We start from the raw sequence: 22,761 nt of genomic DNA, 5'->3' as shown, positions 1-22,761 counted from the left end.
TATGGAAAACACAATTTATTTTATTTTATTTATTTATTTATTTTTGAGACCCAGTCTTACTCTTTCGCCCAGGCTGCAGTGCAGTGGCACGATCTCGGTTCACTGCGAACTCCACCTCCCGGGTTCAAGCGATTTTTCTGCCCCAGCCTCCTGAGTAGCTGGGACTACAGACGCCCACCACCACCCTGGCTAAGTTTTGTATTTTTAGTACAGACGAGGTTTCACCATATTGGGCAGGCTGGTCTCTAACTCCTGACCTCGTAATCCACCAGCCTCGGGCTCCCAAAGTGCTGGGATTACAGGCCTGAGCCACCACGCCTTGCCGTGAATTACAATTTGAGATGAGATCTGGGTGGAGCCACAGAGCCAAACCATGTCACTGCAAAGGATCCGCAGTAAGGAAGGTCATAAAATCTGAAATTTAAAAATAATTGTCATATTTTTTCAGTTTATGAATAACTATATTATATATCATTTATAAATGCATATTACGTTTTATGCAAAGTTAAATGCAAATGTCTTCTAGGGTTGGCCTGTCTCAGATCAGGGAAGAAGCCTTGGCTGTAAAGGTTGCAGTCTAACCTGTTATTTTTTGCTTGGTTTAGCCCAGTGTCTGATCACATTTTTCATCACTCAGGGCATGAAGGGTGGGTCCTGAAACCTAATCCAATCAGGGGCAGTGGATTAGAAACTGTCCAATCAGGCATGCAGTGGGAGAGAACAGGACGCTTCCGTAATTTTCCTGGTCGTTTGTGTTTCTCTGCGTCCAGAGCTCCAGTTCTTCTCCTCACTGCTCTGCTTCCTCTGCTCCTAGAGGCCAAGCCACTGTGGCTTTTTGTCCTGCAGGTATTCGCAGATTTATGGCTAAAAGACCGGGACACCCTGGAAGCCGAGAAATGGTGAGTGGTGGGTCTGTCATCGTGAGAGAGGGCTGGGGGCTGGTTGGAACCGGCTGAAAGTGGCTGTAGCAGGACCCAAACTTCCTTGCAGTTGGCTCTGGAGTCTGAGGACCCAAATCCTCCTTGGCCCAGGTGGGCTCTTAGTCCCCTCCAGACATAATATGGTGCCTGGGCCAGCGGCTGGGACCCTGGGAGTTCTTTTTCCTCTGCAGTGGCTTTGCCCTGGGCTGGAGCCCTCTCTGGGCAGCTCTGCACTCCCAGCGCCTCATCTCACCCAGATTGTGCATGGGTGGGAAAGTCATCAGGGGAGAATCCTGACTCAGGGTGTGGGATTCGTAAGTGGAAAGAGTTGTGGTCCCTGAGGTCCTTAGTTCCTCATTTTTCCTTTTAGAAATGTATGGGAGTCACTGTAAAAATATTAGACAATTTGATCAAAATGTGATTCAAGAATCATAGAGCGCCCAGCTATGGTTTATGGGTTGTGGTCCATGGGAGAGGCTTGAAGAAGTCTGTTATAAGTTGCATGATGAAGCAAACCAAATTCAGTAACTGCTTTGGTAAAGTTATGTAGTTTCCTTATTTGTAAGATCCAGGTGAATATTTATCGGTTATGTCATCACAGATTAATTAGCAGTCTGTGGTTGACTAGGCCTGAATTTTTTTCTTCAATGTAATAATTTCCAAGAAATGCAATTTTTTTTTTTTTTTTTTGTGAGGGAGTCTCACTTTGTTGCCCTTGCTGGGGTGCAGTGACGCTATCTCGGTTCACTGCAACCTCTGCCTGCCGGGTTCAATTATTGTCGCGCCTCAGGCTTCCGAGTAGCTGGAATTACGGTACCCGCCACCGTGCCCGGCTAATTTTTGTGTTTTCAGTGGAGACGGGTTTTTACCATGTTGGCCAGGGTGGTCTCGAACTCCTGACCTGAAATGATCTGCCCTTCTCGGCCTCCCAAAGTGCTGGGATTACAGGCGTGAGCCACCGCCCCGGCCACAGAGATACATTTGAGTTAGATTTTTGTTTTTTTAAGTGAGAGCCGAGAAAAGTCAATCCACCTTAGTCTAATTGCCTACTGTTTAAATATTTTTACACTCCACAGGAAACTGGCTTTCCCTTGCTGTTATTTTTATTTATTTATTTATTTTGAGACAGAGTCGCTCTGTCACTCAGGCTGCAGTGCAGTGGTGAGATCTCAGCTCACCGCAACCTCCATCTCCTGGGTCGAAGTGATTTTCCTGCCTCAGCCTCTCGAGTAGCTGGGATTATATAGCATTATTATTATTATTCCGGCTAGTTTTTGTATTTTTAGTAAAGATAGAGTTTTGCCATGTTGGCCAGGCTGGTCTCAAACTCCTGGCCTCAAGTGATCTGCCCGCCTTTGCCTCTCAAAGTGCTAAGATTACAGGAATAGGCTATTGCAGGCAGCCTGCATTTTTCAACTGTGCTTTTTTTTTCTTTCTTTCTTTCTTTTTTTTTTTAAGACGGGGCCTCATTCTGTCACCCAGGCTGGAGTGCAGTGGCTCCATATTGCCTCATTACAACCTCCGCCTCCCTGGTACAAGTAATTACCCTGCCTCAGCCTCCTGAGTAACTAGGATTACAGGCCCATACCACCACACCCAGCTACTTTTTGTATTTTTAGTAGAGATGTGGTTTCGCCATGTTGGCCAGGCTGGTCTCGAACGTCTGACCTTAGATGATCCGCCTGCTTGGCTTCCCAAGTGCTGGGGTTACAGGCGTGAGCCACCACGCTGGGCCTCAACTGTGTCTTAAACAAGGTCTTGAGTCAATTTCCCTGTTCTCACAGACTAACTGGCCTGCAGTAAAATACTAAATTTCCAGTTCCATCTGACATTCCAAAATGCCAACTTTTCTAACTCACATTATTACCTATTTGTCCTTTCTTGTATGTTTCAGACACAGTTCTTACACTAATTATTTTTTTAAAAGTCATTGGATGACACTTAAAAAGTGCCATTCAATGCTTTGTAAAAAAAAGTTTGCCGTTTATAAATATTTCACATAAGAAGAAAGCAGAGGTCGGATGCTATATACCCCATCTTTCCCAACATTTTTTTTTTGTGTCTTATACATCTTTTCCATTTCACTGTTTCTTGGTTGCATGTTTTGTAGTAAACTGGTTAACATAAGTACAGGATTTTGCAGAATTCTGTGAGTATCTCTATCAAATTATTGAACTTGAGGGACATTATGGGAGTCCCCAATTTATAGACAGTAGCTGAGAAGCATAGATGGGTCCCTGGGATTTGTGACAGGCGCGTGCAGTGAGGGCGATATGGTGACACTGAGCTCTGAATTATGGTCCGTGCCGACTCTGGGTGGTATCAGGATAGAAATGTTAGACAACAAGTTGGTGTTAAAAAATTGCTTGGTGCCAGCCTGGCCAACATGGTGAAACCCCATCTCTACTAAAAATGCAAAAATTAGCCGAGCGTGGTGACAGGTGTTTGTAATCCCAGGTGTCAGAAAAGAGATATTACAGAGGCTTGGCCTGGAGGGGGACTCTGGGTGTCTGGTAAGGGGAGGCTCTGTTCTCCTGCACACAGGCTGTCACACTGCACATTGTCTTGTGATTCTAAGTCTCCTCTCAGGGTGAAAGGGAACTAAAAACTTAGAGAAAAGGAACTGTGATAACTGACCTCCTTTCAGAGCTGCCACCACATGATTCTCACCCATTCACAGACAGACCCACTAGACATTGATGCGTCCACACCCCTCCCAGGACTAGGCCCCACCCTCAAGAATTCTACCACAGCGCTTTTGTTTTTAGTGCTTTTTGCCAAAATCCAACCAAAGTGCCTACAAGTTTCCTGGCATATCCTCAACCCCAGACACTGAATCTGCAGTAGCACCTGTTTCCTCCACTAATGTAGGGGTCCATACCACTTGATCATGGTCTAATCTGCCTGCATGGACACAGGACTAAATTAGAGTATAGCTCCATGTGGAGCACTGTAGCACAAACCAGTCCTACCACTGACCTTGCACTCTTTCCCACCCATGAATTTTTTTTTTTTTTTTTTTTTGAGACAGAGTCTTGCTCTGTCACCCAGGCTGGGGGTGCAGTGGCATGATCTTGGCTTGCTGCCACCTACACCTCCCAGGTTCAAAAGACTCTCCTGCCTCAGCCTCCTGAGTAGCTGGAATTATAGGTGTGTACCACCACACCCAGCTAATTTTTGTATTTTTAATAGAGACAGGGTTTCACCATGTTGGCCAGGTTGGTCTCGTCCTGGCCTCAGGTGATCTGCCTGCCTCAGCCTCCCAAAGGGTTGGGATTATGGGTGTGAGCCACTGCGCCCGGCCGAATTTTTTTTTCTTTTACCCTTTATTTTAGGTTCAAGAGTATATGTGCAAGTTATATAGGTAAAAGTATCATGAAGTTTTTGTGTACAGATTCTTTTATCACTCAGGACCTAAGCATAGTACCCAACGGATTTTTTTTTTCTGATTTTCTTCATCCTCTGACCCTCCACCCTGTACTGGGTGGGCCTCAGCGTCTGTTCTCTTATCTGCGTCCACGTTTTCTCATTATTTTGCTCCCACTTATAAGTGACAACATACAGTATTTTATTCTCTGTTCCTGCACTAGTTTTCTAAAAATAACGGTCTCCTGCTCCATTCATGTTGCTGCAACGGACATGATGTTGTTCTTTCTTACAGCTGCATCATATTTCATGGTGTGTACGTACCACATTTTCTTTATCCAGTCTACCACTGAAGACATACAGGTTTATGTCTTGTTTTTCTTAAATAGTGCTGTAATAAACATATGCATGCATGTGTCTTTATGGTAGAATAACTTACATTCATTGGTTATATTCCCAGTTATGGGATTGCTGGGTCAAATGGTAATTCTGTTTTCAGGTTACTGAAAAATTGCCAAACTGTTTTTCTCAATGGTTAAACAAATTTATACGCTCACCAGCAGGATATAAGCTTTCCATTCCTCCATAACCTCACAAGCATCTGTTGTTTTTGGACTTTTTAGTCTGATTGTGTTTATATGAATTATTTCTTTTTCTTCATTAATCTAGTGTTTTATCTATCATTAATTTTTTCATAGAATCAACTTCTGGTTTTGTTGAATTTTTTTTTGAGACAGTTTCACTCTTTCACCCCTGGAGTGCAGTGGCGTAATCTCGGCTCACTGCAAACTCCGCCTTCTGGTTTCAAGCAATTCTCCTGCCTCAGCCTCCTGAGTAGGTGGGATTGCAGGTGCCCGCCATCACGCCCAGCTAATATTGTATTTCTAGTAGAGACGGGATTTCACCATGTTGGCCAGGCTGGTCTCAAACTCCTGACATCATGATCTGCCCATCTCGACCTCCCAAAGTTCTGGGATTATAGGTGTGAGCCACTGTGCCTGGCCCATTAAACTTTTTATGGTTATTTATGTCTCACCTTCTACATTTCAGCTATCATTTTGGTTATTTCTTGTCTTTTGCTAGCTTTGAAGTTAGTTTGCTCTTACTTTTGGAATTCTTTTAATTATGACGTTAGATTTGTAAATTGAGATCTTTCTAACTCTTTGATGTGGATGTGTAGTGTTATACATTTTAACACTGCCTTAGCTGTGACCCAGAGCTTCTGGTATGTTGTATTTCAGCTCTAATTAGTTTCAAAACTTTTTTTATTTCTGCCTTAATTTCATTATTTACAAAATAGCCATTTGGAAGTTGATTATTCAATTCTTATGTAATTGTATCATTTCGGATGTTTTTTATATTGATTTATTGTTCTATACATTTTCTTTTAAAAATTAATGATAGAGACACATAAGAAGAAATAAAACTGCTGTGCTCTTAATCTAAATGCTAAAAATTATTCAACACTTAGTAGCAACTCCCAGAGTGCTATGAAAATTAAATCACATTATGTGTTATTCCCAGTAGCGTTCTGTGACATGCTCCTGAGCACATAGTACCTGCTTAATAAACATTTTATTAGTACATGTGTACATGTTTCCCAGGTGCAGACTTACTAGACATTGCTGCCTCTGTTTTCTCTGTAAACTGAAAAAAGCCAACAAAAAATATAATATTTCAGGGTGGAGATTGGTTGTCTTTATTTGTACCAGAAGTATTTGTATTGTGACGGACGTGGCGGGTGTAAGGGACTCTTTGCTGTGCCTGCTTTCTCTTGCTAATGCTAATAATGTGTCTGGGAAAGCACAATCAGCATTTACAGGGGACTTGTTGAAAAAGCCCATTCCTGGACCCTTTTGGATCCTGAAGAATCACTTTGCATAAAGCAGGGCCGAGATTACCAAGTAACTTATACACTTGAGGGATTCAAGATACATTCAGGAGAGTTTAGTTCAACCTTCGCATCTAAGGAAGGCTGCACTGCCTGCCCTGTTTCCGTTTGGTAGGAGGAGGTCAGTGCAGTTCATGCTGCCATTATGTAAAGAAATTTGCTGATGTCTGATACGGGAGGGCAGGGAAAAAGAAACTTATACTTTAATAGTTATGGAGAAGCTTGTTGTTCTGTCATTGCTCTCAAATCTTTTCAGTTATACGCAACAAAAATGGGTGAGTGTTTTCAGCAAGTCTCGGTCTTTCTGCCCGTGGGTGTGTGTGATGGTAGCAGGTGAATAGGTTGTGCTTTAAAGACATTCTCAAGATGCAGATTTGATATGTCGAGAGCATCTTATCTGAAAATACATTTCAGAGAAAGAGGAGGAAAAGAAAAAAATCATTTTTTCTCAGGTGAGCATGTTGCAGATCAAGAGCAGTGTCTGGGCCAGGCGTGGTGGCTTACACCTGTAATCCCAACACTTAGGGAGGCTGAGGTGGGTGGATCACAAGGTCAGGAGTTTGAGAACAGCCTGACCAACATGGTGAAAGTCCGTCTCTATTAAAAATACAAAAATTAGCTGGGCATGGTAGCACACACCTGTAATCTCAGCTACTCAGGAGGCTAAGGCAGGAGAATTGCTTGAACCCAGGAGGTGGAGGTTGCAGTGAGCCAAGATCGCACCACTGCACTCCAGCCTGGTCGACAGAGCAAGACTCTGTCTAAAAAAAAAAAAAAAAAAGCAATGTCCACTCTGCCTTTTGGAATACCATGTGTTCAGAACTTGCAGATGTTTACTTCTCTGCTTGTGTTGTTTATACCTAATGAGTTTGTTTCAATTATTTCTTGCTATTTTTATGATAGTCTGGGGGTTCTGAAAAAAAATTTTTTCTGTATAGCATAGCCTTCTTTTTTTGTTGTTTTGTTTTGTTTTGGTTGTTTGAGTTTTCACTCTTGTCCCCCAGTCTGGAGTGCAATGGCACAATCTCAGCCCACTGCAACCTCCTCCGCCTTGCGGGTTCAAGCAATTCTCCTGCCTCAGCCTCTCTATTAGCTGGGATTAAGACTTAAGAGGTACCTTCCAACTCATAATGACTGTTTTATCTGAGAAGTATACACAACTTATTCTGTATGATGTAAATATAGCACTCAAAAAATAGACATGTCCGGCTGGGCGAGGTGGCTCACACCTGCAATCCCAGCACTTTGGGAGGCTGAGGTGAGTGGATCACGTGAGGTCAGGAGTTCAAGACTTGCCTGGCCAACATGGAGAAACCCTGTCTCTACTAAAAATACAAAAATTAGCCAGGCATTATGGCCTGTGCCTGTACTCCCAGCTACTCGGGAGACTGAGGCAGGAGAATCTATTGAACCCAAGCGGCAGAGGTTGCACTGAGCCAAGATCATGCCACTGCACTCCCACCTGGGCAACAGAGTGAGACTCAGTCAAAAAAAGAGGAAAACAAGAAAAAAGAAGGACACGTCCATGTTGATGCCCTTAATTTTATAATTACAGAAAAGTATCAAAGCTACTGTGGTATTGTGGATCTTATGCTGTCCTCTCTTCTCAGAGTTAGAGCATACTTCCATGTTAAAAATTGTCTTATTGAACAATTTTAGTCACTCTTATAAGTGAGAACCACTTCTTTTTACTCTCTTTTTTAACTTGAGTCAAATAAAAATCTCTGCCTATGGCTATGTGGTGAGTGTTTGTGTGTTCATGAATGTTTTTTGTTGTTTTTGTTTTTTTCAGGGACTGTTGACATTCAGAGACATAGCTATAGAATTCTCTCTGGCAGAATGGCAATGCCTGGATCATGCTCAGCAGAATTTATATAGAGATGTGATGTTAGAGAACTACAGAAACCTGGTCTCCCTGGGTGAGGATAACTTCGATACACAATTCCTAATATATTACCTTTCTCTCTTTTCTAAGATGATTTTGGTAATTTCTGCTTTGCATGAATGAATTTTAGCTCTCCGATTTTAAGAAAATCTTGGGGATTCATTGGTGTAGAACAAATTCTTCAAGACGTTTTATTTTGACCTGAACTTTTCCCTTTCCTGAGCTTATGTATCTTTCGCTCAAGGTTAGTGACAATTCCAAAAATGTGGCATAAAATAGCGTTGCCCATGCCTTAGAATTCAGTTGCCGCCACCAATTTTTGATTCAGTAGTACTCAGTAGTGAAATTAAGGACCTACACATTTAAAATATTTTCTAAATAGTTAAAAAGTTCTGTTATGACCAATATTAATTTTCTAGAATTTTCTAGTATATCCTCTTTACTAAGCATAATACTAATTTGGTAATTAAAGAATTCAGCAAGATTTATTTTACTTTTTTTTCTTAATAAATCAGGTATTGCTGTCTCTAAGCCCGACTTGATCACCTGTCTGGAGCAAAATAAAGAGCCTCGGAATATAAAGAGAAATGAGATGGTATCCAAACACCCAGGTAAGTGAGAGTGAATGAAGCAGATGACACAGATGAGAGATACACAAATCAAGGAGGAAGCCAGTCCTTAAAATGTGGTTTGGGGAGATGTGCTTCCATGGAAAGAGATTCTGAGAAGCCCGAGTCATTTTTTACTTTTGCTCTCAGATAGTGTTACCTTCTGCCCCATGCTTTTAAATTCTCTGTGGATTCTGCTTTCACTTCAGTAATCTTTCTTCAAGTTCACAGTGTGAGCCAAAGTTTTCTTTGTGGCTTATCAGGGACTGCATAAACTGCTTTTCCATTGCTTTTGGAGTACACTAATATCTGCATATTTTTGAGAAACTCTGTTAAACCATTAAAAATTTTTTTTGCATCATGTCTAAAATGTGTGAGAATAGTAGTTTCTGTTTCATTTGTGGTTGCCTATTTTTCTGCACACGCCATTCCATTTTCATTACTATACTCTTGAAATATAGTTTAAAGTTTTTTTTATAATTTTTTAAATTTTTATCCATGTATTTATTTATTTATTTAGAGGTTGGGTTATGAGACTTACTGTGGGGGGATATGCAAGCAGGATACCTCTTATGTCTTCATTTTACTATGTTGCATATTTTAGATATAGATTCATAAATAGAATTGCTGTGTTGTATAATTTCATTTAGAATTATTCGAAGAACATTCATGATACTTTTTATGATAGTTGCATCTTTTTTCTCATCAACAACTTGAATAGGTATCAGTTTCTTTACATCATCTACATAGTTGGTGTTTTTGAAAAAATTTATAGTGGCCATTCGAGTTGATATAAGGTAATTTTGTTTGGTATTGTGATTTTGTTTTGCATTTTTCTATAAATTATTAATTTTGTGCAACCTTTCAAATAGTTCTTCCCATTTGTGTAACTTTTTAAATTAAAATTTAGTTTAATCATTTGTCCATTTCTTTCTTTCTTTCTTTCTTTTTTTTTGAGACTGAATTTCACTCTTGTTGCCCAGGCTGCAGTGCAATGGTGCAATTTTGACTCAGGGCAACCTCTGCCTCCAGGGTTCAAATGTTTCTCCTGCCTCAGCCTCCTGAGTAACTGGGATTATAGGAATGTGCCACCATGCCTGGCTAATTTTGTATTTTTAGTAGAGATGGGGTTTTGCCATGTTGGTCAGGTTGGTCTCAAACTCCTAACCTGAGGTGATCTGCCCACCTCCGCCTCCCAAAGTTCTCGGATTACAAGAATGAGCCACCACGCCCAGCTTTCTTGACCATTTCTTTTTTTTTTTTTTTTTTTATTATACTTTAAGTTCTAGGGTACATGTGCATAACGTGCAGGTTTGTTACATATGTATACTTATGCCATGTTGGTGTGCTGCACCCGTCAACTCGTCAGCACCCATCAATTCATCATTTATATCATGTATAACTCCCCAAGGCAATCCCTCCCTCCTCCCCCCTCCCCATGATAGGCCCCAGTGTGTGATGTTCCCCTTCCCGAGTCCAAGTGATCTCATTGTTCAGTTCCCACCTATGAGTGAGAACATGCGGTGTTTGGTTTTCTCTTCTTGTGATAGTTTGCTAAGAATGATGGTTTCCAGCTGCATCCATGTCCCTACAAAGGATGCAAACTCATCCTTTTTTATGGCTGCATAGTATTCCATGGTGTATATGTGCCACATTTTCTTAATCCAGTCTGTCACAGATGGACATTTGGGTTGATTCCAAGTCTTTGCTATTGTGAATAGTGCCGCAATAAACATACGTGTGCATGTGTCTTTGTAGTAGAATAATTTATAATCCTTTGGGTGTATACCCAGTAGTGGGATGGCTGGGTCCTGTGGTACATCTAGTTCTAGATCCTTGAGGAATTGCCATACTGTTTTCCATAATGGTTGAACTAGTTTACAATCCCACCAACAGTGTAAAAGTGTTCCTATTTCTCCACATCCTCTCCAACAACTGTTGTTTCCTGACTTCTTAATGATTGCCATTCTAACTGGTGTGAGATGGTATCTCATTGTGGTTTTGATTTGCATTTCTCTGATGGCGAGTGATGATGAGCATTTTTTCATGTGTCTGTTGGCTGTATGAATGTCTTCTTTTGAGAAATGTCTGTTCATATCGTTTGCCCACTTTTTGATGGGGTTGTTTGTTTTTTTCTTGTATATTTGTTTGAGTTCTTTGTAGATTCTGGATATTAGCCCTTTGTCAGATGAGTAGGTTGCAAAAATTTTCTCCCATTCTGTAGGTTGCCTGTTCACTCTGATGGTAATTTCTTTTGCTGTGCAAAAGCTCTTTAGTTTAATTAGATCCCATTTGTCCATTTTGGCTTTTGCTGCCATTGCTTTTGGTGTTTTAGACATGAAGTCCTTGCCCATGCCTATGTCCTGAATGGTACTACCTAGATTTTCTTCTAGGGTTTTTATGGTATTAGGTCTAACATTTAAGTCTCTAATCCATCTTGAATTAATCTTCGTATAAGGGGTAAGGAAAGGATCCAGTTTCAGCTTTCTACTTATGGCTAGCCAATTTTCCCAGCACCATTTATTAAATAGGGAATCCTTTCCCCATTTCTTGTTTCTCTCAGGTTTGTCAAAGATCAGATGGCTGTAGATGTGCGGTATTATTTCTGAGGACTCTGTTCTGTTCCATTGGTCTATATCTCTGTTTTGGTACCAGTACCATGCTGTTTTGGTTACTGTAGCCTTGTAGTATAGTTTGAAGTCAGGTAGCGTGATGCCTCCAGCTTTGTCCTTTTGACTTAGGATTGTCTTGGCTTTTGACAAAATTCAACAGCCCTTCATGCTAAAAATGCTCAATAAATTCGGTATTGATGGAACGTACCTCAAAATAATAAGAGCTATTTATGACAAACCCACAGCTAATATCATTCTGAATGGGCAAAAACTGGAAAAATTCCCTTTGAAAACTGGCACAAGACAGGGATGCCCTCTCTCACCACTCCTATTCAACATAGTGTTGGAAGTTCTGGCTAGGGCAATCAGGCAAGAGAAAGAAATCAAGGGTATCCAGTTAGGAAAAGAAGAAGTCAAATTGTCCCTGTTTGCAGATGACATGATTGTATATTTAGAAAACCCCGTCGTCTCAGTCCAAAATCTCCTTAAGCTGATAAGCAACTTCAGCAAAGTCTCAGGATACAAAACTAATGTGCAAAAATCACAAGCATTCTTATACACCAGTAACAGACAAGCAGAGAGCAAAATCAGGAATGAACTTCCATTCACAATTGCTTCAAAGAGAATAAAATACCTAGGAATCCAGCTTACAAGGGATGTAAAGGACCTCTTCAAGGAGAACTACAAACCACTGCTCAGTGAAATAAAAGAGGACACAAACAAATGGAAGAACATACCATGCTCATGGATAGGAAGAATCAATATCGTGAAAATGGCCATACTGCCCAAGGTTATTTATAGATTCAATGCCATCCCCATCAAGCTACCAATGAGTTTCTTCACAGAATTGGAAAAAACTGCTTGACCATTTCTAAATCAAGTAATTCAATTATCGTTGTCTACTTCTAGGTGTTGTTTATAAATTCTCAATATTAAGTTTTATCACATGTAATTTTCAAATATTGTCACCCATTTCGTGGGTGGCATTGTCACTCTATTAAATGTGTTATTTGATTACAGAAATTCTGAAGTTTAGTCCAGTTAAATTTTTGTGTTCTTCTCTTTGTTGCTCATGCTTTTGATGGCATGTCTAAGAAAATGGTGCCAAGACCAATGTCGTGTCTTTCCACTATATTTTTTTCTAAGAATTTCATTAGTTTTTTTTTCAGTCTAAGTATTTTGTTTAAAATATTTTTTGTATATGATGCAATTAAAGCATCCAAGTTTATTTTGTCAATATAGATATCCAGTTTTCAACATTATCTGTTGAAGGGATGATATTTTCTCCATTGTCTGCTGATGGCAACCTTGTGGCAGATTATTTGATCATGCACAGAAGAGTTCATTGCTGGTCTCCCTATTTTGTTCTATCATGTCTTTATCTGTCTTTGTGTGGATACCACAGTTGTTGTTATTGTTGCTTTTTATTATGTTTTAAAATTAGGAAGTATAATGCCTCTGTTTTTCATGTTTCTCTAGATATAGTTCAAAATAAATTTAAAAAATTTTAAACAATATTTCAGGAATAAATATACTTTTGGAATTTTGATACAGATTATATTAAATTTGTTCACCACTGTGAGTTATATTGACAACTAAGTTGTCACTTAACTTTTTGACCCTCAAGCAAAAATATTAAATTAAGTTAAATTATTTGACCTGTGCAAGAATACATTGAAGATGTGTGTTTATTTCCATATATTTTTGATGTGCCTATTTTACCTTTTTTCTTTTTAGCTTTATTCAGTTTTGGTTAGAAAAAAATAGGCTGTATGATTTTGCTCTTCTTAAATTTTTTTTTACACAGGGTTTCTCACTTTGTTGCCCAGACTCTAGTGCAGTAGCACAGTCTTGGCTCACTGCAGCCTAAACCTCTTGGACTCAAGTAATCCTTCCACCTTGGCCTCCTGAGTGACTGACACTACAGACCTACCCCACCATGCCCAGCTAATTTTTAATTATTTGTAGAGACAGGGTCTCACCATGTTCCCAAGGCTGGTATCAAGCTTCTTGCCCCAAGTGATCCTTCCACTTTGGCTTCCCCAAGTGCTGAGATTACACCTGTGAGCCACTGCACCTGGCTTATCTTTTGAAATTTACTAAGACCTATGTATTCTAACAGAATATACCAGGTGCAAATAATAATATTGTGTATCCACTTGCTTTTGACTGGAGAGTTCTGTACGTGTCTGTTTAGCCTAGTTGGTTTTATAATATGGTGTAGATGTTTGTGCCCTCCAAATCTCATGTTGAAATTTAATCTCCAGTGTTGGATGTGGGGCCTAATGAGAGGTGTTTGCATCATGGAGACAAATCCCTCATTAATGGCTTGGCACAATCCCCTTGGTAATCACAGAGGGCTCCCTCTATTAATTCACATGAGAGCTGGTTGCTTAAAGGAACCTGGCTCTTCCACCTCACACTCACATCATCTTTCACCATGTGACATGTTTGCCTTCCACTATAATTGTAAGCTTCCTCATATCCTCACCAGAAGCAGATGCTGGCATATACATCTTTTTTGCCTTCCACTATAATTGTAAGCTTCCTCATATCCTCATCAGAAGCAGATGCTGGCATATGCATCTTGTACAGTCTACTCAACTGTGAGCCCAAGAAGCCTTTTTCTTTATAAATTACTCAGTCTCAGTTTATTTTCTATAGTAATGCAAAATGAATTCATACACAATATAATGTTCTTCAGGTTTTCTGTTTTTTTAATTGATTTTTTATTTCAATTTTTTATTTATTATTGAAAGTGAGGTCTTAATGTTTATAATCTTAAGTTGCTATTTTGTTTCTTGCTTCATTTCTATCAATATTTGCTTCATATATTTTGAAGCCCTGATCTTATATATGCATGTGCATATAGACATAATAGTTATAGATTCCTAGTAAATGGACTCATTTTACCACTATATAATATCAATCTTTGTTTCATGTTAGTAATTTGCTCATTTTCTTTTGTGTGTCTATAAAGATTTTTTCTTTGTACTACATTGGAGATTTTATAACACCTCTAAATGTTACCACAGTAATTTTTAAACTGTTAAAAAAAATGCCTTCAGTTGCATAGAAAAATTTGTCCTCATTTTATCTACCCTATACATCTTATTGATGTTGATAATTATATCGTTTTATGTTTTATGATTATTTTTATACTTATATCTTTCAAATTTTAAAAAATAACTAAAAATGTTTTCTGCATGATCACGATAATGCCACAGAATTTTATTTTTTGTATATGCATATGTTTTTCAGAAAGTTATATATTTTCATACAATTATGTGTTTTTTTCATGTTATTTTAAGTGGAAGACCTCTTTTCAGCATTTTATTTAGGGCACATGCAGTGTTTATATGCTTTTCCAGCATGTGTTTATTTTGGATGATCTTTATTTTTTCTTTATTTTGTAGTACATTTTTGCTGCGTTTTTTATTCTCACCATGAAGATTTTTTTTCAGTACTTTAACCATTGTACACGGTTCTTTATTGACCTGCAAGATTTCTATTGTCAAATGTCTCAGAGAACTATGCTTATAAATAATACCTCATTTTTATCTTATAGCTCCCAAGATTGTCTTCAGGTTAGCGACTTTTGAAACTTTGCTTAAATATGTGTTATGGATCTTTTTGTGTATATCCTAGTTTGTTTGTTTAGCTTCTTCATTTCTTACATTATTTTTTTCTTTTAAATTTTTTGTTATTATTTATTAATTCCATGATTGTTTTGTTTTTATTATTCCAAGCTTATTGTTGATATTCTTATTTTTCTGATTTTATTTAGGGGTCTGGTTTTCCATTTTTCTCACTGAGCGTATTTTAAAATTTATTTTAAATTTAAAATATATTTTAAAAATTAATATATGCCTCTTTATTTTTATAGTTGCTTTTTCAAAAAATTTTTTTTTATTAGACCATGTTGTCCTCATGTTTTGTATACATTGTAATCTTTGGTTGAGATTTAAACATTAACATAAAACTACCTTTCATGATCTTTATAATGCTTCCTGGCATAGCCTGAAACCAATTATCTTGGCTAGAGATTCATGGAGTCTCTCAAACATGTTCTCAGGATGTGTCTTGTCTGCAATTTTGCATTTATTTTTCAGTTAAAAGACTTCTCCATGTTTCTTCTTACCAGTAGGTAGCTACTTTCTACACCTGTTTTCTGCCCATGGACTGCAGTCTTTCTGCTGTTGTAACATTCACTTTTGATCTCAAAAGACTTAAAGGTGTCATTTCAAAAGTATACCACCATTTCATTCAGCACTTTCTATCATGGAAGACAGAAAGGACCCCATAAGCCAAAAGTAAAGATATAGGTCCCAGTATTTTTCGGGTCTTTTATAATAAAAAAACAGTTTGCTCCTAAAGACACCATATTCTTCTACTGGGGATGAGGAAGGACTGTGTTGGGTGAATGTCGCAGACTTCTCTTCTCTTTATATATGGCTCTTGGCATTGTGCCCACCTGATGCACACACTTACTTTATTTATAAATTTCCAGCAAAGGTATTTTGATCACTGTGGTTTTGTTACATTTATAAACCTATGAAGGAATTGTGGCCTGTGGTAATTTGATACGCCACTTTGCTAATGTACCTTATATAATTTTATGATTTGTAAAGTATATTTATCTGAGTCTAGTAAGTTAAGTAACTTGTGATTTTTATGTCTTTCAGTTACATGTTCTCATTTCACCCAAGACCTTCAGCCAGAGCTGGGCATAAAAGATTCACTCCAAAATGTAATACCGAGAATATATGGAAAATGTGGACATGAGAATTTACAAGTAAAAAAATGTAAAAGCATGGGTGAGTGTGAGGTGCAAGAGGGAGGTTATAATGAAGTTAACCAATGTTTGTCAACTACCCAAAACAAAATATTTCAGACTCATAAATGTGTCAAAGTCTTCAGTAAATATTCAAATTCCAATAGACATAAGACAAGACATACTGGAAAGAAACATTTGAAATGTAAAAAGTATGTCAAATCATTTTGTATGGTTTCACACCTAAATCAACATCAGATAATTCATACTATGGAGAAGTCCTACAAATGTGAAGAATGTGGCAAACCCTTTAACTGCTCATCAACCCTTGCTAAACATAAAAGAATTCATACTGGAGAGAAACCCTACAGATGTGAGGAATGTGGCAAAGCTTTTACCTGGTCCTCAAGCCTTACTAAACATAAGAGAATTCATACTGGAGAGAAACCCTACACATGTGAAGAATGTGGCAAAGCCTTTAGCCGCTCCTCAACACTTACGAACCACAAGAGAATTCATACTGGAGAGAAACCTTACACATGTGAAGAATGTGGCAAAGCCTTTAGCTTATCCTCATCCCTCACTTACCACAAGAGAATTCATACTGGAGAGAAACCCTACACATGTGAAGAATGTGGCAAAGCCTTTAACTGCCTCTCAACCCTTAAGAAACATAAGATAATTCATACCGGAGAGAAACTCTACAAATGTAAAGAATGTGGGAAAGCCTTTGCCTTCTCCTCAACTCTTAATACTCATAAGAGGATTCATACTAGAGAGAAACCCTACAAATGTGAAGAATGTGACAAAGCTTTTAAGTGGTCCTCAAGTCTTGCTAATCATAAGAGTATGCATACTGGAGAGAAACCCTACAAATGTGAGTAACGTGATGAAGTCCAGCCCTCAGGCCTTATAATGCATAAAATAACTTATACTTGAAAAAATCACTACAAGTGTGGAGAATGTGGCCAAGCCTTTAATCAGTTCCAAGCCTTTATTGTACATAAGATAATTCATATTGAACAAAAGTTTTATAAATGTAAAAAAGTAACAAAGCCTTTAACCAGCCCTTTAACCTTAAGGAACCTAAGATAATTTATTTAAAAAAAATTTTTTTGAGATGAAGTCTCACTTTGTCACCCATGCTGGAGTGCAGTGACATGATCTCAGCTCACTGCAGCCTCTGCCTCTTGGGTTCAAGCAATTCTCCTGCCTCAGCCTCCTGAGTAGCTGGGATTACAGGCGCATGCAACCACACTGGCTGATTTTGTATTTTTAGTGGAGATGGGATTTTACCGTGTTGGCCAAGTTGGTCTTGAACTCCTGACTTCAGGTGATCTACCTGCCTCTCAGCTTCCCAAAGCCTAAGAGAGTATATTAGAGAGACTCTACAAAGGTAAAAAATGTGGCAAAACCTTTAAGCACATCTCAGGCCTTACACAATATCAGATTATTCATTCTAGAGAGAAACCCTACAAAAACAAAGAATGTGGTTAAAAGCTTTAGCTTTTAACTAGTCTTGAACCCTTATTATACATTAAGAGAATTAATATTGAAGAGAAACCCTACAATAAGGAATATGGAAATGTCTTTTAAAAGTCCTCAAACATTTGTTTGAATAAATGTAAGATAATTGATATTGGAGACAACCCCTACAATTGTTAAAAAAAAAAAAAAAATTGTGGCAAAGCCTTTAACTGGTTCTCCGTCCTTATTAATTAAAAAAGTTTATACTGGAGAGAAACTCTACATACATAAAAAATGTAACAAAGCATTTAACCACACCTCAAACTTTTCTAAAAAAGAGAAATCATACTGGTGAGAAACTCCAGAAATGTGTTAAATGTGGCAAGGCCTTTAAATGGTAGTCACACGTTTATGGTAGGTAGGATAATTTATACTGAAGAAAACCCCTACAAATATGGAGAATGTGGCAAAACTTTTAACAAATACTCACACCTTATGGCACAAGAAAGCATTTATACTAGAGAAAAATTGTACAAAGAATGTGAAAAGCCATTAATATCTGTTCATATCTTACTCAATATCAGAAAGTTTATACTTAATAAAAGCATTATAACCCAGGTGTGGTGGCTCATGACTGTAATCCCAGCACTTTGGGAGGCCAAGGCAGGTGGATCACAAGGTCAGGAGTTCAAGACCAACCTGGCCAACATGGTGAAACCCCATCTCTACTAAAAATAGAAAAATTAGCAGGACATGGTGGCATGCACCTGTAATCTCAGCTACTTAGGAAGCTGGGGCAGGAGAATTACTTGAACCCAGGGTGCAGATGTTGCAGTGAGCCGAGATTGCACCACTGTACTCCAGCCTGGGCAACAGAGCAAGACTCCATCTCAAAAAAAAAGTATTATAAATGTGATTACTGTAAAAAGACCTTCAGAAAACATAGGCCTTTAAAGACTATTTATCTGAAGACAAACATTTCAAACATAAAGAGGATTGTAGTACCTTTACTTGTAATACAGATTTTATTGTACACATTTTATATTAAAGGAAAACCCTGAAGCAGATGCTCAAACTTTAGTGAACATCAGAGGATTTATATTTGAGAGAAAGTCTAAAAATGTAATGAATGTGAAAGAACATTTGTCTGGAAACTACAGCTTAGAAAACACCAGTTTCTACTAAAAAATATTTTTGCATATGTAGCAAATGGGGAAAATATATTTAATCAAAAATTAAGTCTGTATAAACATTTGAGGATTCACAGTAGAAAGAATGAAGGCACTGAAACTAGACATTATACTAAATCAGAGTGTTGAGTGTAAAAGAGATCCAAAGATATCACTATATACATTTTAAAGAAGTAGATTTTTTTGGAGATTTATAATTACATTTGAGGCATGCTACTTTTTCTGTAAAAAAATTATAGATTTTCTAAAAAGCAAATAATAATGTAACTCAAGTCTCAAGTTACTTCACATTGATTCCTTCTTCCCATTGTTTGTAAAAGTATTTGATCAATTGCATCAGAGGTATGAGGGGTTGTTTTCTATAGGTGTCCATTCTTCATGAACTTTCCTATGAAAGAGTAAGAACATTAGGCTGTAAGATGCATAATGAAAAATCTAAATGGAGAGGCTCTTTATGGCTGACTTATAACATTGTTTTAGTGATGTATAAGGTGGGTGTTCACAGTAATATTCTGAATTCTAGTGAGAGGAAACTCTTCGAATGTTAGTAGTATTTTATCAATTGTACCTTTATGTAATACAATGTAATAAATTTAAAATTTTTTTAAAGATTATGTGTGAACTTAATTTTTTCATTAAACATAATTGTTTTTAATGTGTTAAGACTATTGTGCTTTGAAAGAAGTGTTAATTTGCCATCAACTTTTAACGTGTCCAATCTTACTTAAGGTTCTAGGTAAAAGATGGTAACAATATCGTATTTGTTAATCTAGGGGAATGACATCTCTAGTAATCTCTTTTTTGCCTCTGTGTGTGTGTGTGTGTGTGTGTTTTGAAGCAGAGTCTTGCTCTGTCACCTAGGCTGGAGTGCAGTAGCGAAATCTGGGCTCACTGCAACCTCCACCTCCTGGGTCCAAGCGATTCTCCTGCCTCAACCTCCCAAGTAGCTGGGACTACAGGCACGTGCCACCACACTTGGCTAATTTTCATATTTTTAGTAGAGATGGAGTTTCACCATGTTGGCCAGGCTAGCCTCGAACTCCTGACCTCAGGTGATCCACTTGCCTTGGCATCCCAAAATGCTGGGATATAGGTGTGAGCCTGCCAGTGGTTTTAAACTGCAAATAATTCGAAGAATTTTTTTCCCATAGGTCAAATTTGTATTCTTTTTTATCTTATTTAAAATTTTTTAAAATTTTTGTGGGTAGTGTGCATACACACTTATGGCATATATGAGATATTTTAACACAGACATATGATATTTAATTATCACAGCAGAGTAAATGAGGTATTTATCACCTGGAGCATGTACTTATCCTTTGTATTACAAACAATCCCATTATACACTTTTAGTTATTTCAGTATGTGCAATTGAATTATTATTAGCCATAGGGTCATTTTATTATGACCATAAAAATTTCATGAGTGTAATTAATATCCATACATTTCTGAGTCATGATTAAATATTTTTTAAAAATTGTTTTATATATTTTTTTACATGTGGCCTCTCTGCTGACAAAAACAGACTTTTAGTTTTTGTCTACATAGTTACATATACAAATGCATTACTCTAATGATACACCAGCTGGGTGCGGTGGCTCATGCCTGTAATCCCAACACTTTGGGAGGCCAAGGTGGGTGGGTCATTGGAGGTCAGGAGTTCAAGACAAGCCTGGCCAACATGGTAAAACCCTATCTCTTCTAAAAATACAAAAAATTAACTGGCCATGGTCGTGCGTGCCTGTAGTCCCAGCTACCCAGGAGGCTGAAGCAGGAGAATCACTTGAACCCGGGAGGCAGAGGTTGCTGTGAGCTAAGATGGCACCATTGAACTCCAGCCTGGGTGACAGAGTGAGACACCATCTAAAAAAATAAAATAAAAAAAAAGATACACCTTAAGTGTAAGAAAGTTATGTAGCAAATGAGTGTGTTTGTGTGTGAGTCTGTATGCATTTTCAGAAGAAAAGAACAATATTGAAACAAAAAAGATCATTTTAATAAGGTGGATAATTAACTAGAATAGAAACTTCAGTAACTCTGAAAGAAAAAAAAAAGCTATATTCTGTGCCCTGTATTGAATTCATAACTTTAAGATCTTATACACCCAAATCTTATCTCATATTGTAATTGCCATGTATCAAGGGAGGGACTTGGTGGGAGGTAACTGGAACGTGGGGGAAATTTTCCCCTATGCTGTTCTCATGATAGTAAGTGAGTTCTCAAAAGATCTTTTGGTTTTATAAGTGGTGGTTTCTTTCTGCTCTCTTTCTCTCTTGCTGCCTAGTGAGGAAGGTACTTGCTTCTCCTTTGCCTTCCACCATAATTGTAGGTTTCCTTAGACCCTAACCAACCATGCAGAATTGTGAGTAAATTAAGCCTCCTTTCTTTGTAAGTTACCCATTCTCTGGTATCTTTAATAGTAGGGTGAAAACAGACTAATATAGAAAATTAATGCTGGGAGTTTGGGGCACTGCTATAAAGATAATTGAAAATATGGAAGTGACTTTGGAACTGGGTAATAGGCAGACATTGAAACAGTTTAGAGAGCTCAGACAAAGACAGAAGATGTGGGAAAGTTTGGAACTTCCTAGAGACTTGTTAAATGCTTTTGACTAAAATGCTAATAGTGATATGAATGATAAAGTCCAGGTTGACGTGGTCTCAGATGGAGATAAGAAACTTATGTTTAAAATGGAAGCAGAATATAAAATTTGGAAAATTTGCCACCTGACCATGAGGTAGAAAATAAAACCCCATTTTTTGGAAAGAAATTCAAGCCACTGCAGAAATTTGCAAAAGTAAAGAGGAGCTCAAAGTTAATAGTCAAGACAATGGGGAAAATGTCTTCAGGTCATGTCAAAGATCTGAGGCAGGTCCTTCCATCACAGGCCAGGAGCCCTAGGAGGAAACAATGGTTTCATGGTCAAGGCCCAGGTCCCCACTGCTCTATGAAGGCTCAGAACTTGGTGCCCTGCATCCCAGCTACTCCAGATCCAGCTGTGGCTAAAAGGGGCCAAGGTACAGCTTGGGTTATTTCTTCAGAAAGGGCAATCCTCAAGCCTTGGTGGCTTCCATGTGGTGTTGGGCATGCGAGTGCACATAAGACAAGTGTTCAGCTCCAGGAACCTTTGCCTAGATTTCAGAGGATGTACAAAAATGCCTGGATGTTCAGGCAGAAGTCTTCTACAGGGGCAGAGCCCTCATGGAGAACCTGTAATAGGGCAATGCAGAAGGGAAATGTGGGGTTGGAGCCCTCATGCAGAGTCCCCACTGAAGTTGCCTGCTAGAGTTGTGAGAAGGCCACTATACTCCAGACCCCAGAATGATAGATCCCCCATGAGCTTGCACTGTGCACCTGGAAAAGCCACAGGCACTCAATTCCAGTCCATGAAGGAGTTGCCCAAGGCCATGAGGGCCCCCCCTTTGCATCAGCATGGCCCAGATGTGGGACATGAAGTCAAATGAGAAAATCTCAGAGCTTTAAGACTTAATGACTTCCCCGTTGGATTTCAAACTTGCATGAGGCCTGTAGCTCTTTGGTTTTGGCAAATTTCTCCCATTTGAAATGGAAAACTTTATCTAATTCCTGTACCCCCATTGTACATTGGAAGTAACTAACTTGCTTTTGAGTTACAGGCTCAGTTACAAGGTAGTAGGGATTTGCCTTGTCTCAGATAAGACTTTGGACTTAGACTTTTGGGTTAATGCTAAAATGAGTTAAGACTTTGGGGAACTGTTGGGAAAGCATGTTTGGTTTTGAAATATAAAAAGGGCATGAGATTTGGAAGTGGCCAGGAGCAGAATGATACCCATGGTGTTTCATGATAGTGAGTGAGTTCTCATGAGATTGGATGGTTTTATAAGTGGTAATTTTTCTGCTCTCCCTCTCTACTGCCACCTAGTAAAGGAGATACCTGCTTCTCCTTCAACTTCTGCCATTATTGTAAGGTTCTTGAGGCCTCACCAGCCATGTGGAACTGTGAATCAATTAAACTTCCTTTCATTATAAATTTTCCAGTCTTGGGCAGCATATTTATAGCAGTGTAAA

General features: G+C 38.5%; 1 protein-coding gene across 1 annotated transcript; it reads left to right on the top strand.

The window, feature by feature from the left end:
- Positions 1–775: 775 nt before the first annotated feature.
- Positions 776–17,003, top strand: LOC104661436 (zinc finger protein 679). The gene is made up of 4 exons (XM_030932743.1): positions 776–899; positions 7,970–8,096; positions 8,578–8,673; positions 15,968–17,003. The coding sequence occupies exons 1-4, from the start codon at positions 861–863 to the stop codon at positions 16,939–16,941; spliced, it is 1,236 nt and encodes a 411-aa protein (XP_030788603.1). The 5' UTR covers positions 776–860; the 3' UTR covers positions 16,942–17,003.
- Positions 17,004–22,761: the final 5,758 nt, after the last annotated feature.

This window comes from Rhinopithecus roxellana, chromosome 6 (genome assembly GCF_007565055.1).
Source record: "Rhinopithecus roxellana isolate Shanxi Qingling chromosome 6, ASM756505v1, whole genome shotgun sequence".
Classification (NCBI taxonomy): domain Eukaryota; kingdom Metazoa; phylum Chordata; class Mammalia; order Primates; family Cercopithecidae; genus Rhinopithecus; species Rhinopithecus roxellana.
Note: the sequence above shows the minus strand (reverse complement) of the source record. Positions and strands in the feature narration are given on the sequence as shown.

Bases quoted from the DNA above. Each gene is read 5' to 3' on its own strand.
- LOC104661436 (XM_030932743.1), top strand. From the start codon at position 861: ATGGCTAAAAGACCGGGACACCCTGGAAGCCGAGAAATG. The intron at 8,097-8,577 runs GTGAGGATAACT...TTAATAAATCAG, and splicing joins CAGAAACCTGGTCTCCCTGG to GTATTGCTGTCTCTAAGCCC. The intron at 8,674-15,967 runs GTAAGTGAGAGT...TATGTCTTTCAG, and splicing joins GATGGTATCCAAACACCCAG to TTACATGTTCTCATTTCACC.